At 37.5% G+C, this 16299-nt stretch overlaps 1 protein-coding gene across 5 annotated transcripts in view; it reads left to right on the plus strand.

The window, feature by feature from the left end:
- The window catches only part of LOC131041906 (IMP-specific 5'-nucleotidase 1), a 117537-nt gene that overhangs the window by 49938 nt on the left and 51300 nt on the right, over positions 1 to 16299 (plus strand). For all 5 annotated transcript variants that reach the window (XM_057975144.2, XM_057975146.2, XM_057975145.2 and 2 more), the window contains exons 2-3: positions 15426 to 15638; positions 15990 to 16146. In XM_057975144.2, coding sequence (XP_057831127.2) covers positions 15426 to 15638; positions 15990 to 16146 — 370 coding nt within the window. The remainder of the gene's footprint in view (positions 1 to 15425; positions 15639 to 15989; positions 16147 to 16299) is intronic.

Genomic DNA, 16299 nt, shown 5'->3' on the forward strand with positions numbered 1-16299 from the left:
GCTGCCATGTTCTACCTGAAAGAGTTGTCTAAGTTAGGGTTTTGATTTAACTTTAATGTCTACAACATCTAAAGATGCATCTAGGTTAGCAATTCCTCCTTGAAAACTTATAGAATCATTAAAATCTTGATGAATTACTAAAACCCTGGGTGTGAATATAAACCCTAAGCTATCAAAATCTGAAAAATAATCAGCTAATCATAACGGATTTTGCATTAAAGCACGTTAGATGATCAAAACATGATGCAAGGAGTATTCCATGACTGAAACCTTTTTAAAAATCGTAAACTTGAGGCTGTACCAGCATTATTCTAACGTCTGATTTCAATCAAAATGATCAAGTGTGCTCTAATTCAGACCTGCAAACAAGTTCTAAACTACCTGGTAACTTCAGATATGCCTTTAATTTGGCAAAATCACCCTTGTGTCAATGCGCTATTGCTGTAATTGATGCTGGTAAACACTGATGTTGAGCCTTGAATTCGCTGATTATTGATGGTGATCGTTTCCTTTGACAATGTAGGATCGCTGGTCTGCAACAATGAATTCGCTAACCCTTGAAGGTGAATTCACCTCCCTTGAATGGAGACAAGATCGCTGCTTGTAATGATGAATTCGCTGTCCTTGGATAGTAATCTGCTTGGCAAATGGTGAGTTCGCTGATTCTTTGTGATGAGTTCGCCTTGATTGGATGGAATTGCTGCCCTTGACAATGTAAGATGGCTGAACATGAAGAATAATATTGCTGATTGTTCAAATGAAATGATCAATCCTATCTTTATAGCGATCAAAAGGGGGGCATCTATTCAATCCAAGGCCGACTTGTGCCTTCTCATCTAATGATTTGCAATTTATGTTTCCAATGCATAAGGCCGACTTGTAGCCTTGATTCAAATTTGAATTCAAAACGTTTATTTCCTAGGTGGGCCCCTCCTTAATCACAAGCGTTCAAATTCATCTTCTTCACTGCTGATTTCGATAAGCACAAAAAGTTCGGGTTTTTGCATGAGCATTGACCAAAAGTAGTCAGACTTTTACCTAGTCATCGAGTGAAAAACGTTGGACTTTCTAATGGGCATCGATTGTGTAAGAGAAAGATTGGACTTTGGAGAAGGCATTGACTGAGATAGATCAAACTTCTTGGAGGGCATTGACAATGCCTTCAAACTTCTTTGATGATCCATCTTGATCCTTCCTCATCATACTTGACACTTTGAATTGATCTTCCCTTTGCCATTAGTATGATCATTGACTTAAACATCTTCTTCTATCCTTGGGTGGGGATCTTACCAAGCACTGATAGTCATCCAAGGAGGTCATGGATTTGATAAGGCACTGACTGAGAAAGGTCGGGCTTTTGAGGGGGCATTGATTGTGAACAAAAGATGTTAGCCTTGCTTACTCAATCATCTCAATCTCATCAAACATCAAGCATTTACCCCTAGAGATGCGTATCTTGCTAAGTAAAGGGCTTTTTCATCTAGATTGGACTTTCAGGGGGTCACTGATTGTGCAAGAAGGAGATCAGACTTTTCCTACCCCATTGACTGAAAGAGGTTGGACTTTTGAGGGGGCATTGACTGTGAGCTAAGGGAAGGCGGGGTTTTGGGGGTCATTGACAGTGACTCAAACTTGATTAATTTTGTGAGTAGTAGCACTCACCTCACCAACTCAAAGAGTCCTTTATCGTTATCAAGGCCTTCTCATGCAATTGAAACCTTCATCTTGCATATATCATCTCAATTCCCATTATTGATCTTTGATGATGATGATCAAATGAAATGATCATCATATGTCGTTCATAGCCAAGGTGTCGAGGAGCAAACCAACTCAACCACATCCCATCTAAAGGATTTGACTGCTTCCAAACCTATCTAAAACCTAAAACTGAAATCAAAAGAGGGGGTCCCCATTTGCGATGGGGTGATGTGTGAAATGGTCACAACAGGCACCAAATTCCGAGGTTCCAAGTCCTTTCGCAATCTCAAAACCCCACCTTTGAGGTTCCAAGGTTTGAAGTCCCTCCGCAATCTTGAAAACCCACTACCGTGGTTCCTAGGTTCCAAGTCCTTTTGTAGTCTCGAAACCCCACCAGTTCTAAGGTTCCTCTTGGGCACAAACTCTCACTAGTCACTTGTTTGGCTAGAAACTCCTAGTGAAACTCGACACATTTCACCTACCTATTGACCTACCATTTTTGGATTCCATTAATTCTCGGAAAGGGTCATGGATCGAATGAGGATGGTCCCATCCCTTTGCAGGTACAAATGGACACGATTGAGGCAGATTTCTTGTACCAAAATGAAGAAAAACTTGACATGGATGCATGGGCATCCATTACAAACCCCTAAAATTCTTCAGTTTTGGGATTTTGTGCATGTGTGCATATTTCTCCTTTGTACTTGATTTGCAAGGAGGATTTAAAAGCCCAAATTTTCACTGTATGGGAAGATGGAAATTAAAAAGGAGTATTGTTAGAGCAAGCAAGGAATAAATATTTGCATGGAACCCTAGTGTTCCATTTTCTAGCTTTGTGTATTGAAATTTTGTAATGTAATGATATGAGTTTATCCCAAACTTGTAATGAATTTATTGTAAACTTTGAAGAATGATTTTGAAGTGTGGAATTGACCTTGAGCGAGTGTCTTCATTGGCATTGTGTTCATTTTTTGGATGTATCTGCGATCAGTTGGTCAGCCAGATGATTGTAAAATCCCTGCAAAGTCTTTGCATGGTATCTTTTCAAGATAGTAAAGGAAATGGTCAGGTTTATTCATGGATTGCAAAATAGACTCATTTGGTATTCTACAAATTCTGTTATTTGTTTGAATGCATGTGTAGAACTTAGTTTGCTTGTGTATTATGAAAAGTTACCTTCATTAAGGTATCACATGTTTTCAATCATTTCATGTTTCTGAATGAACCTATAACTCTGATGCCCAACTGGATAAAGGCACTGATCTGCTATTTGTTTCTCCTTCCATCACCTCAACACATCAAAAACATACTAAGCATTATCTTCATTTTTCAGTTTGTGTAGTTTTAGTTTTTCCTAGCTTCCATGAGTGAAAGTGCATAAACCAACAATAGGGGTTATATCCATATCCTCAAACACTACCCATGGTACGTGTAATGTGCCCTAATTAGGACAGAGCTGCTTTTGCCCAAATTGACAATTCCAACAATATAATCTATCTTTTAGCAATAGCATACTAATGTAACTTCATCTAATCATTAATAAACTTAAGAATCAATGAATAAATACATGGATTAGTGAATAAATACATCATATGGAATGATAAACATTATTACTAATTAACTACCCCACAACCAATCATAGTTTAGTTTGAAAGGAAAACCTCGAAAGGGTGCCAGTAAACTGCTCAAGCCAATTATGCCCAAGAGCGCGCAGCGTCCCCCTAAGACAAATCGCCCCTTGGCCCACAAGCGGCAGGAACATCCCACTAAGACAATTCCATCCCTTGGGGTGGCCTACTTAGCTTAGGGGAACTGGTAAACTGCATCTTCCTAGCTTATTTCCATCAATTTCACGTGTAATTGATTATGGGACATAATATATATATCTGTTCATTTGAAGAAACATAATTCAAGCATAAATCTTATTAGAGTCAATAACTATGAATGTATATAAGAAAACTGATGCAATAATGCCTAAGCTCATACCAATTAATTGTATACCGCACAGTGGCTGAATGTTATTCACTTATATGAGATCTCCACTTGATCAATGCTTTCCTTTGACTGCTTGGTTGATCCTTTATATGGTATACCCCTCCATCGATGGTGAAGGGTCATGATCTTCCCCTACAGTCACAACTGCTCCTTGGAAGAGGCGTCTCTTCTTGCTGACTAATGCCCCATTGTAATCTGTGTTTTAGCCTTTAATGATGTTAATGCATTAGTAGCTTCTGCAAGATAAGACTTCTCTAACCCGTTAATCTCCTTTATTCTGTTATGGTTTATTCATCTATGCTATTAGATTATCTGATTTATGCTTTCCAAACTGAATATGTTTATCAGACTGTAACATTGATCATGATTATGATATTGGCATTGGATAAAGATGGATTAGATCGACGACTTGCTTAACATAGTTAAGTGTCGATCTAAATGCTATCGGGCTACTAACCCGATAGCATGTGTAATGCTATTTGTTATCGGGTTTAGTTCATACCGATAAACATTTATAATCGGGCCATTAACAAAGCATCATAACTAATACCGTTTCAACCGAGTGTTTAAGTATTAAATGCAAGTTACCGAACATAACCGAAATCGGGATGTGCAATATGGAAAGACACCGATCAATAGGTGCCTTGATCGGTCATGTAAGACATGACCGGTCAAGACATCTATTGATCGGTCTTCTAAAACATATAAAGCCCGACATGAATCATTTGGAGAAGACATAAAAATATTAATGATCTCTCTCCTTCAGCCTGCAACAAAACAATCAGATTATCAGACAATATAATCATATAAAATTCTCACATATATAATTTGTTCTTTTATTGCAATTGAATAAAACTTTACACGGTATCAGAGCGAGGCTAATTGAATCTGAGGCTATTCAATTTCTGAATAATTCAAGAACAAAATTATATATTACATCACATTTCCAAAATGGCCAGCGCTATTAGATTCGAAGATAGACTCGGAGGTAGCGATGATTTTTCAGCTTGGAAGTTTAGAATCGAAATGATTTTGAGAGAAAACAAAGTTGATTCATATGTTCAAACTGTAAGTGCAGCACCCGAGAATGAACCTGACAAAACAGCATGGATTGAGGGAAATGAAAAGTCTCTTAAAATAATAGTTGATGGGGTAAGAAACAACATAATGCCCATCATAAAGAAAAAGAGACGGCTTACAAAATGTTCAAAGCACTTGAAAGGACATTTGAGATATCAAATGCAAGTCGTACTCTGGCATTGAAACGAGAGATAAATCATATCACGATGAACAAAGGGGAGACAATCAACTCCTACTTCATGCGAATATCAACCCTAAGAGATGAACTTGCGACCCTTGATTATGAGATCCAGAGTAAAGAATTAACACTCATTGCTCTAGATGGGTTGCCCAGTGGATGGAATACATTTGTCCAAGGCATTAGTGCAAGGTCCAAATATCCTAAGTTTGAAAGGTTAAGAGATGATTGTCTCCAAGAAGAGTCGAGATTGAACAAAATTGGAATAAAACAAAAGAACATAGACGAAGACCTTCAAGTCCTAAATACTAATGCAAATAAGAAAAGTAAGAAGAAGCAATTTAGGATAAGAAAAAGTCATCAAGGCAAGAACACTCCAAAGAAAGACCTATCACATATTCAATGTTATAGGTGTGACAAATTTAGACACTATGTTGCGAAATGTCCGAAGAGAGCCAAACAAGCCACATTTGTCAAAGTAGGAAAATCCAAAAGGGAAGATGACTTCGAGAACTATGTCCTCTACTCAGCACTCACAAGCCATACAACAAACAAGTTTAACTCATGGGTGATCGACAGTGGTTCATCCAGACACATTACTGGTTTTAGAGAAGTGCTAGACTCCATGATAGAGGAGAATGATGAGGAAGTGACCATTGGAGATGATTCCTCACATCCAGTCATAGGAATTGGAACCTGCATCATCAAATTAAAGATAGGCATGTCATTGCAACTTGAAGGAGTACTATATGTCCCCGACATCAAAAGAAATCTAGTCTCCATATTAGCACTAGAGGATAATGGATACAGAGTGACCTTCATGGAAAACAAGGTGTTGGCTTGGCCGATAAATTCTACCATCAAGAAAGTTAAAGTCATTGGACAAAGACAAGGCTATTTGTATGAGCTATGCACAGAGCCCAACTTAGCCTTAATTCATGAAGCCACAAATGCAAATGAGGTGTGGCATAGAAGACTAGGCCACCTGAATTATAGGGCTTTATCATCTATGGGAAATCTTGTCACAGGTCTACCTAAGTTGAAGCAATATCATTCAGAGGCGTGCAAGGGATGTGCCCTAGGTAAAATACCAAGGGTGCCTTCCAAAATAGTACTAGGAAGACGAGCAAATTATTAGAATTAGTTCATTTTGATGTATGTGGACCTATGTCCGAGCCCTCTCTAGGGGGATTTTTGTATTATGTAATATTTGTTGTTGACTACTCTAGGAAAACTTGGATCTACTTTCTGAAATGTAAAGAATCAGAAGAGATTCTCAATAGGTTTAAAGAATTCAAATCACTAATGGAGAACTACTCAGGAAATAAAATTAAAACCCTAAGAACTGACAATGGGGGGGAATATACTTCAGAATTATTTAAAGATTTTTGTAAAAATTCAGGGATTAAGAGGGAGTTAACAATACCTTATAATCCTCAACAAAATGGGGTAGCTGAGAGGAAAAATAGGACTATTGTAGAAGCTGTCAAAGCCATGATCCTTGATCAAAATCTAAATATCAAACTTTGGGCAGAAGCAACTAGCACTGCGGTATCTATACAAAACAGATGTCCTCACTCCCACCTTGAAGATAAAACCCCTGAGGAAGTCTTCACCAAAATAAAGCCAGATATTAGCCACCTTAGGATATTTGGGTGTCCTGTCTATATACATGTACCTAAAGAGAAAAGACTAAAACTAGAACCTTTTGGAAAAAGGAGAATACTTGTAGGATATAGTGAAACATCCAAGGCCTATAGAATTTATATACAAGGTCAAAGAAATATTGAACTTAGTAGGGATGTAATCTTTGAAGAAGACTTAGCCTTCAAAAGAGCCCAAAGTATAATAGAACCTGGAATCTATATCCCTACTCCTAACATAGAAGAAGATCCTACTCCTGAGCTTCAGAGGGAGAATCCTGAGGAGACTATAGGTGAAACTCAAAACCCACCTAGAGAAAAACTCAAGAAAAGACCACTATTAATCACAGGAGATGATCACCTTATAGATCAATGCAAGAAAGATCTATCTACAGAATTTGATATGAAGGATTTGGGACTACTTCATTACTTCCTAGGGTTAGAAGTATGGCAAAATTCCAAGAATATTGTACTAAACCAAGGAAAGTACACGTTGGACATTTTGATGAGATTCAGAATGCTAAACTGTAGGCCCATGACCTCTCCTATGGAAACCAACTTACATAAACTTAAAGAAGCAACAACAGAATCACAGTCCACTGATCCTACTCAGTACAGGCAGATGATTGGGTCCCTAATGTATCTATTAAATACAAGGCCAGATATCTGTTATGCTGTTAATGCTCTAAGTCAGTTTATGTGTGAATCTAAGGAGATACACCTGGTGGCAGTAAAACATATTATGAGATACTTACAAGGTACCCTAAACCTTGGTCTTAAATATGAGAAAGTTGATATAGATCTACACGGATTTACAGATTCAGATTGGGCTGGCAGTGTGACTGACAGAAAAAGCACTTCAGGGTTTTGTTTCAGTTTAGGTTCAGCCATGATATCTTGGATCAGCAGAAAGTAGTCTTCTGTAGCTCAAAGTTCCACCGAGGCCGAATATATTGCAGCTTCTATGGCTGCCCGAGAGGCAGTATGGCTTAGGAACTTGCTTGTGGGATTGTTTGGAGAACCTATGAAACCTACTATTATTCATTGTGACAATCAGAGCTGCATAAAACTTTCAGTAAATCCAGTATTCCATGACAGGTCCAAACATATTGAGATCCCATACCACTATGTACGAGATATGGTTGACAGGAATGTAATTCAATTAGAATATGTTTGTACAGGAGATCAAATTGCAGACATTCTGACCAAACCTCTTTCCAGAGTGAAGATTGATCACTTCAGAAAAGGTTTAGGTATGATAGAAAGGTAATCTGCTTTGTAAATAAGATGTTTAATGTGTAAACTTCTTTTGTCATGTTGGGACATTTTGGGTTTCATCCCCTGTGTTCATATCTAAGAGGTGACAATCTCTCAGATTATGAACACTTGTATGCAGACATCATAAGGTGGCGATCTTATGATTCTCTAAACTAGTTATCATGTTGGATCTCTGGTATGTCATGGATGTGCCATGATGGTGTTGTGGTAAAACATTTGTATAAAATGTTTGTGCACATATCGCAACCTGGATAAGATGAGAATTTAACCATCCTCATATGTTTATCCGTAGTATTGCGTGTTTAGGCAATACTGATATCACGTGTTCAGGTGATATCTTGTCATAATGAAATGATGAATCTTCTATATCACATGGTTAGGTGATACTCTATGTCACATACTTAGAGTGATGTTTTATATTTGAATCTTGTGTCCTGATGGTACTTCATATCATATGTATAGATGATATATGTTCTTGGAGACTGACATTATTTTGGTTATGAAAGAGAAATGTGATGCAGGTTACTTTATCTATCTTCCAAAGCTAAGAGGGAGTGTTAATGCATTAGTAGCTTCTGCAAGATAAGACTTCTCTAACCCGTTAATCTCCTTTATCTTGTTATGGTTTATTCATCTATGCTATTAGATTATCTGATTTATGCTTTCCGAACTGAATATGTTTATCAGATTGTAACATTGATCATGATTATGATATTGGCATTGGATAAAGATGGATTAGATCGACGACTTGCTTAACATAGTTAAGCGTCGATCTAAATGCTATCGGGCTAATAACCCGATAGCATATGTAATGCTATTTGTTATCGGGTTTAGTTCATACCAATAAACATTTATAATCGGGCCATTAACAAAGCATCATAACTAACACCGTTTCAACCGAGTGTTTAAGTATTAAATGTTAGTTACCAAACATAACCGAAATCGGGATGTGCAATATGGAAAGACATTGATCAATAGGTGCCTTGATCGGTCATGTCTAAAAGACATGACCGGTCAAGACATCTATTGACCGGTCTTCTAAAACATATAAAGCCCGACATGAATCATTTGGAGAAGACATATAAAAATATTAATGATCTCTCTCCTTCAGCCTGCAACAAAACAATCAGATTATCAGACAATATAATCATATAAAATTCTCACATATATAATTTGTTCTTTTATTGCAATTGAATAAAACTTTACAAATGATGCCTTGATTCTAATGACCGGACTTATTTTTACTAATTTGGTTCTCTACAAAGTGAGATTCTTTATATTGAGAGTTATTCTTAAATTCCTCCTCAAGGATTATATTCCCAAGAGCATCCTACAATCAGCCTGCAATAAATTTGTCTTGCTGAAGATAGGCAGCTGCAGTGTTGGAGAAATTGTGAAGTCTTATCTAAGACTTATTCGATGTTTGGTCTAATGTCATGGTGGGGATATGACAGTAAGCCTTCATCTGTTTTAGTAAAGGTGCTTGACTTTGCGTGATCAAACTAGCATATAGATACAAAGTGACAACTGAAATTGGGGTACACCATGCAGCGTATATGGTTTGTGGCAAGGAGGCTGATCATTCCCAGTGATTTCATCTAACTTAGTGCCTTAGGAAAACCTCTCTTGGTCTAGGAGATCTAGAAGTTGATGAGGTCCTACCTACCTCAATAATTGGTTCTTACTGCCCAAACCTGATCAGAAGTCTGTGGTCTTCTTTCCAAATTTGACACCCTTTGCATTTGCTATAGGATTCAACTTTAGGGGTTTGGGACCTACAACTCTGATCACCATCACAAGTCAAGTGGGCCATTGAAGGCATGTTCCTACTTTTTGCAGTGTTGTCAGTAAGCGAAGAGGAACTCATTATTGTACTGGTGTAACAGGACTCTGATAATGATTGAAAATGATCAGGGATGTAACAGGACATCTTTGAGAACTAGAAGTCTCCATCCAAAGTTGCAGACACAAAACAGCCTGGAAACTTCCCTTGTGAGTTAATTGCTTCAGACAGGTGGTGAACACACCTAAAGCAGCAAACTAATTACTGTGACAAGTGGTGGAATCTTCCTGTCACAAACAGTAAGTAGAATTTGGAGTGTTTTGATATTTGATCTTCAATTTGTTTGTTTGGTTTTCCATTTTTGCGTGTTTGGGAAGCTGTAGGAAAGTCTTGAGTTGCTTCTCCACATTTGGAAAGATGTTGACTCTTTATTGCAACTTGCATATTTGTTGTGACATATTCACACATCGCCCCATTGCAAATGGGGACCCCCACTTTTTGCTTTCTGGGCTTAGCCCTTTTGGTTTTGTTGTTAGTCGTTTTAGTGTCTTAGCCTTTGCATTGAAGGGATTGAGTTAGGTGGATCTCCTCAAGAGGTTAGGTCAATTGAGTGATTAGGGGTTATTTAGATCATTCCTAGAGTGTTTTTTTGTGTACTATCCGGTTGCAATTCAAGTTGCTAAATCAAACCTTGGTTGAATGCATAATGTCCTCCTAGGTCCCATCCCTTACATCAAGGATAGAGCGAATTCGCCTTAAGGAGTCTGGAATGTCATCCTGATCCTCAAATGTCCTGAAATTTGGCTAAGTTTGGAATGTCATCCTCATCTTGAAATTTGACTAAGTCTGGAAAATTGAAGAATCCTCCAAAAACTAGATTTTGCATTATAACTCCTGGAGGTCTGAAACCACTCTCAAATATCCTGACAATATATATGGAATATATTTTTCTTCTTTCTTATACTTAAATGTTATATTCCATATATGAATCCTGATGGAGAGACTAGCATGTCAATTTTCGCTCTTGACCCTTCCAAAGGGTCCAGAGCGAATTTCAATTTCGCTCCTGACCCTTCCAAAGGGTCTAGAGCGAATTTCCTTATATCTCCCTTCTTGGTCCTAATTTGCCTCATAAACCTTATCCCTATGGCGTGGTTGAGAGAGTATTGAGGTGTGAAACAAAGTGAAATGATGAAAAGTGAAGGATTTGAGCATAATTGCAAATTTCGCTCCTGACCCTTCCAAAGGGTCCAGAGCGAATTTTTTTTAAGCTCCCGACCCTTCCAAAGGGTCCAGAGGGAAATCCTCCTAATAGCTTATTTCTTCACTAGGGACATTGAATGGTGGTCATGCATGGCAGAGAAAAGGATCAAGGATCAAGTCTAAAGCAAAGATGAGTGAAAAAGGATGAGAATTGAGCCTAATTGAGCAAATTCGCTCCTGACCCTTCCAAAGGGTCCAAAGCGAATTTCTTCATAAAACACTATATCTTGCTCAAACCTACGAACTAACTCATTCCCAAGCAATTTTGAAGGCAAAAGACTTGTTTCTAATGATTAAAGGATGAGAAATGGAGTTTTGTGAAGGAAAATCAGGCAAAATGTAAATTTCGCTCCTAACCCTTCCAAAGGGTCCAGAGCGAAATTCCTTGCAAGTCTCTCTATTTTGCCTAATGCACTAGAAGGACCTTGTTTTAAGCTAAATAGATGGCGAATTGACTTGATTATGGCAAGAGGAGATTTGATAAGTCAAGTTTGAGGTGAGTTGAGAGGAAAAAAAGTGTGAATAAGACAAATTTCGCTCCTGACCCTTCCAAAGGGTCCAGAGCGAAATTTCTGAAACACCTATTTTCTCCTTGTTTGAGGTCAAAATCTTAGTTCCTAAGGCATGGTTGAGAGAAGATTGATATGTACTTACCTTTGAAAGGTGATTTAAGGCAATGAAGTGATGGAATTGAGACTAAATTGCAAATTTCGCTCCTGACCCTTCCAAAGGGTCCAGAGCGAAATTCCTTATAGGTCCTGTCCTTGGCCAAGGTCCCAAGCGAAATTTCTTCAAACACTATTTTGCTCCTTGTTTGAAACCAAGATTTTGTCCCTATGGCGTAAGATTGATGTATTTGTGCCTTGAGAAGAGATTTGAGGCAAAGAAATGATGAAAATTGAGCTAAAATGCAAATTTCGCTCCTAACCCTTCCAAAGGGTCTAGAGTGAAATTCCTAGGAGGTCTAATGTTTTGACTAGGTCCTTGAGCAAAATCCATTCCTAAACAATTTTGGAGGCGAATGATTTGATCTTGGTAAGGAAAGGTTGAAAATGAGGTCTAATTGAGCAACTTTGTCCAATTTCGCTCCTGACCCTTTCAAAGGGTCCAGAGGGAATTTAACTATAGGGCCTATCCCTGGAGGGGATCTTGAGCGAATTTCATTCTAATGCCTTCTTGTTGATGATTTAAGGTGAGAAATATCATGTTAGAACAAATATATCAGGTATACTTAATTATCCTTTGTTTGTTTTGCAGATTAATAAAATCAAGATGGAGGAGGATCAGGCCAGGACAAGGAAGACCTATTCAAGTTCCATCATCATCAAGGACACTTCAAATGCATGAAGGAGGACTCAAGGTGCTTTTAAAGCGTTGGAAGACTTCAAGTGTTCGAGGAAAGCGTTGGAAGACTTCAAATGTTCAAAGGGTCACAAGCAATAGAGCGAACTATCCTCAAAGAGATCACAAGATATCAGAAGAAAGACCCTGTAAGCATTTCAAGGCGAAGTGGGCTACTAAGGAGTGATCTGACCATAAGGAGGCTTCATCAAACATATGAGAGTCAAGAGGTACATCATTCATCGAGCACATCAAGGACAGACAAGGATCAATCGAGGTCAGTGCAAAGGTACATTGAAGAAGCAGATAGTTTCAGAAGAGTTAATCAAAGTTAGCTTCTCAGCATCACCAAATTGAGTATCAAAAGAGATATGAACAAACACCAGACAAGGTGGCATCCCAGTCATTGTTCCTTCAGTTAGAAGGCTCCACCTCAGCATGTCCAGATTCAATGTACCTGACTCACTAGTGATAACACGAACTTCGAGGCACCTACCCCTGACATCTATTGGTCCATTCTCATGAAATGTAATTTTATCATTGGCTAAAGAAGTTTGTTATAACAAACTTTAATTAGGTTTTCTATCTTGTAATCCTAGCCATTGATTGTAAATCAATCAGAGCCATTGAAATGTAAGGAGCTCTCTATATAAAGCTCTGGCTCTTCATTTGAAAAGGTTAATAGTTAGTTCATAAATGTTAGAATAGCTAATGATTAATAGCAAATAGAATAGCAATTAGAGTAGATCAGGAGGAGAAGGCAAGAAATTGTTGCCTAAATTGTAAATGAACTCCATTTTCATTGAAGTTAAGGTGAAATGTGTTCTTTCTTGCAATATTCATGGTTTCTTGTTGAATCTTCAATTTTAGATGGTAGATAATTAGATTGAATGGAGAAAAATTGTTGAATGCACTCGCGTGAAATCCGCCTAGTCCAAACCACTAGCCTCTTGCTGATTGTAAGTGTGCCTAGTGTGGTCAACTGGCATGAATGAGTTTAATCTCGAGTCGTTATGTGTGTATTGTTCATGCATTAACTTGAATGGTGATCAGTGTTCAGTGGTGTAACGATTTGAACATCTTAAAATTCCCTTAGAAGATCGCACTGAGTTGGTGTCAGATTGTTCAACCTGATGGTGAGACCTAGCCAAGTAGGACTCCACCTAGTCGTTCATCCATCTTCTTGCATTCTAGGTCTTAGATTAAATTCTCCAAAACCTGTATCTTTTGCCATTTCTTTATCTTCCAGCTAGCAGATAGGATTCAAGTTCCAGCAAATTAAACGCTTAGGCAGTCAAATGTAAGTCCCCTTGTGATTCCAGCATAATCACATCATACCACATGAGCTTATCCACATGTAGAGACCCTACATATAAGAACCTTGGAGTCTTCTCGAATGATCCTTAGGCGAAATCTTCAGCTTTCGAGGAAACTTTGTTCAAGAGAGGATAAGATACCTTGGTATTTTATTCTGTGTTCGCATGTGCATGAAAAACACATCAACTATATTGCTCATTGTTTGAAATATTTGTTGTTGGTAATTAGGGCTTTCCTAGTTGCAGGGACACAACTGAGGTGAATGAACTAGATACTTGTTGCAATGGCTCCAATTAGCCATGTTAGCGATGTAACCTTTATATGTTGATGCCTAAGATAGTGATATGATGCTTGGAAGCATACTCTTCATGGAATTTTGCACCCGGTTAACAGTACATGACATCTGGTGTTCTTGAATATGCATTGCTGTTTTTTAATCTTTTGAAGTGGGAAACAGTGTTTGAGAGTTGGTATTTTTGAGAGTTAGCATTAGAATTCACAAGTTGGTGATCACTAGGGTTATCAACTCAGTTTTTGCAGATCACATAAGATATATTCACCGTAAGTATAAATACACTCTGCTGCACAAGAACAACATTTGCGGGCTCTTAAGCATGCATTAAAAATGAAACAAATGTTTTAATCATTCTAATGTCTTGCTTCCAAAATATAAAAACATTGCAAAAATCTTAAATAAAACCAAACTGCTTCTTAGACACGTGTGCTGTCCCCATTGTAAAAGCAAGGATATAATTGATATGTAACTACACCTTTGGATTGAGCTACATACAGTCTTAATGCGATTGATGCCAATAACAATTCCCCTTCTCCACCAAATTAGAGTTTTTCTCTTTTCTATAATAGGGCTTTTTATTTGGATGAAATTCATCATAATAGAAGTATGGATATTTGATAGTAGAACTACCATGATAGTCCTTCCCAACTAAGGTAGGATACAAAACAAATAGCATATGCAGTAGCTTTAAAGATTTCTGAATGTCTCTGGTGGAGAAAATAGATAAATTGATTATCACGAAATAACATGATTACATTTGTTATGTTCAATTATGGATGCACATGCTTTCACTAACATTTCTTACAACTCTTAATGCAAGATGTGTATTTAGTGATAGAAAGAGTGGCTTTCAAAATTCTGAATGAGACAATGAGCTTTCTTAGGTCTGTTATTCTATAATTCAGGCATGATATCAGTCCATATCTTCTCATAAATTGTTTTCCTTATTAGCTACATTATATAACCCTTCCTAGCTATGTTTCTTTTCAAAATTAATAAGGCTTTGGTTTTGGGACCCACACCCCATACAATTTGTTAAGGACCAATATGTCCATCACAAGACTTACAATCTCATACATTTGTACACTAAGGACTAACAATGGGACTATTTCTTGCACCATGTGCTCTGGCGCTATGATGTCATTTTGGGGATTCAAACCTGGGTCTCTATAGTGAAAACCAATGGCTTAACCATTTGAGCACAGCCCCTTTGACAATCCTCCCATGCTATGATCTCAGTAAGTATTGGAATTATAAAACATATCATGCAATATATATATTTGGAGACAAGGGTGGCAATATAGATCTTTTCAGGGTACCATTTGTTCTTTGAGGGTATAGTTGTTGCTTATTTTTACATACCATTTCATTATTTTGTTCCCTTTCATTTCATGAAACATTGTATGAATGGAATATTTAGAAACACTCATTGATGAACAGATTAAAGCTTTTTTTCCTTAAAGCTTTCTCAATTGCTAGCGATGAAAGAAAAGAAAACATGGATGATTGTGAATTTTTCAAGTAAGTTCAATCAACTGATTTAATATATTCTAGGTAATGGAAAAAATGGAAAGATGGGTGCGGGAGCACTTTGAGGATCCACGACGCAGCACATTGAGCAGACTTGTTCCTTCTATTGGGCGTTTTCACACATCATTACCACTTATTAGGGCCATGCGGGAGTATGATGAATTTGCTATGATTTCAAGGCGCAAATTTGTACCTCCAAATTTTGCTGAAATTAGACATGTACTAAACATTGCACAGGTGAGCATTTAAATGGTTCTAACTGTCTAGATCTAGGCTTTTGGGCTTCTTTTGATTTTATATGGACTGAAATTGTAAAGATTGTGACACTTATCAGTGCAATGCAAAATATATTTATCTCTTTTGTTAACCCAAATTGTGAAAGATAAAACCATAAATTTAATTAGTTACCTCATTAGGTAAGTGGTCAATGTATTCCATTTAAAATAGTATTTATATGGCAGAAAATCATTGATGGATGACTGAATCTCAGTTTATCTAAGCAAGATCACTTCTCTGAGTACTAAGTCAGATTATAGATGTTTCTTTGTTCTTTTTTGAGTCTTATACTCCCATCTTAACATTTTGCAGGTACATGCAATAGCAGAGCGAATTTCATTTGTAACATTTGATGCAGATGGAACTCTTTATGCAGATGGTCACCATATAGAAGGAGATAATAAAATGATTGACCATATTGTTAAGTTCATGCAACATGGTGCCCATGTTGCAATTGTAACTGCTGCTGGTAATCAAATTTTAATGTTATTTTAAAACTCTATAGACTTTTATACTAAATGAAGTTGATCTTAAGAGAGAAATGGCTATTACGATAGGAAGTAGAATTATGAGATTCTCTGACTGCCTTTACATAGGACATGTTATGGTCTCCAAAATGAGT

The sequence above is a fragment of the Cryptomeria japonica genome, chromosome 1 (assembly GCF_030272615.1).
Source record: "Cryptomeria japonica chromosome 1, Sugi_1.0, whole genome shotgun sequence".
Classification (NCBI taxonomy): Eukaryota; Viridiplantae; Streptophyta; class Pinopsida; order Cupressales; family Cupressaceae; genus Cryptomeria; species Cryptomeria japonica.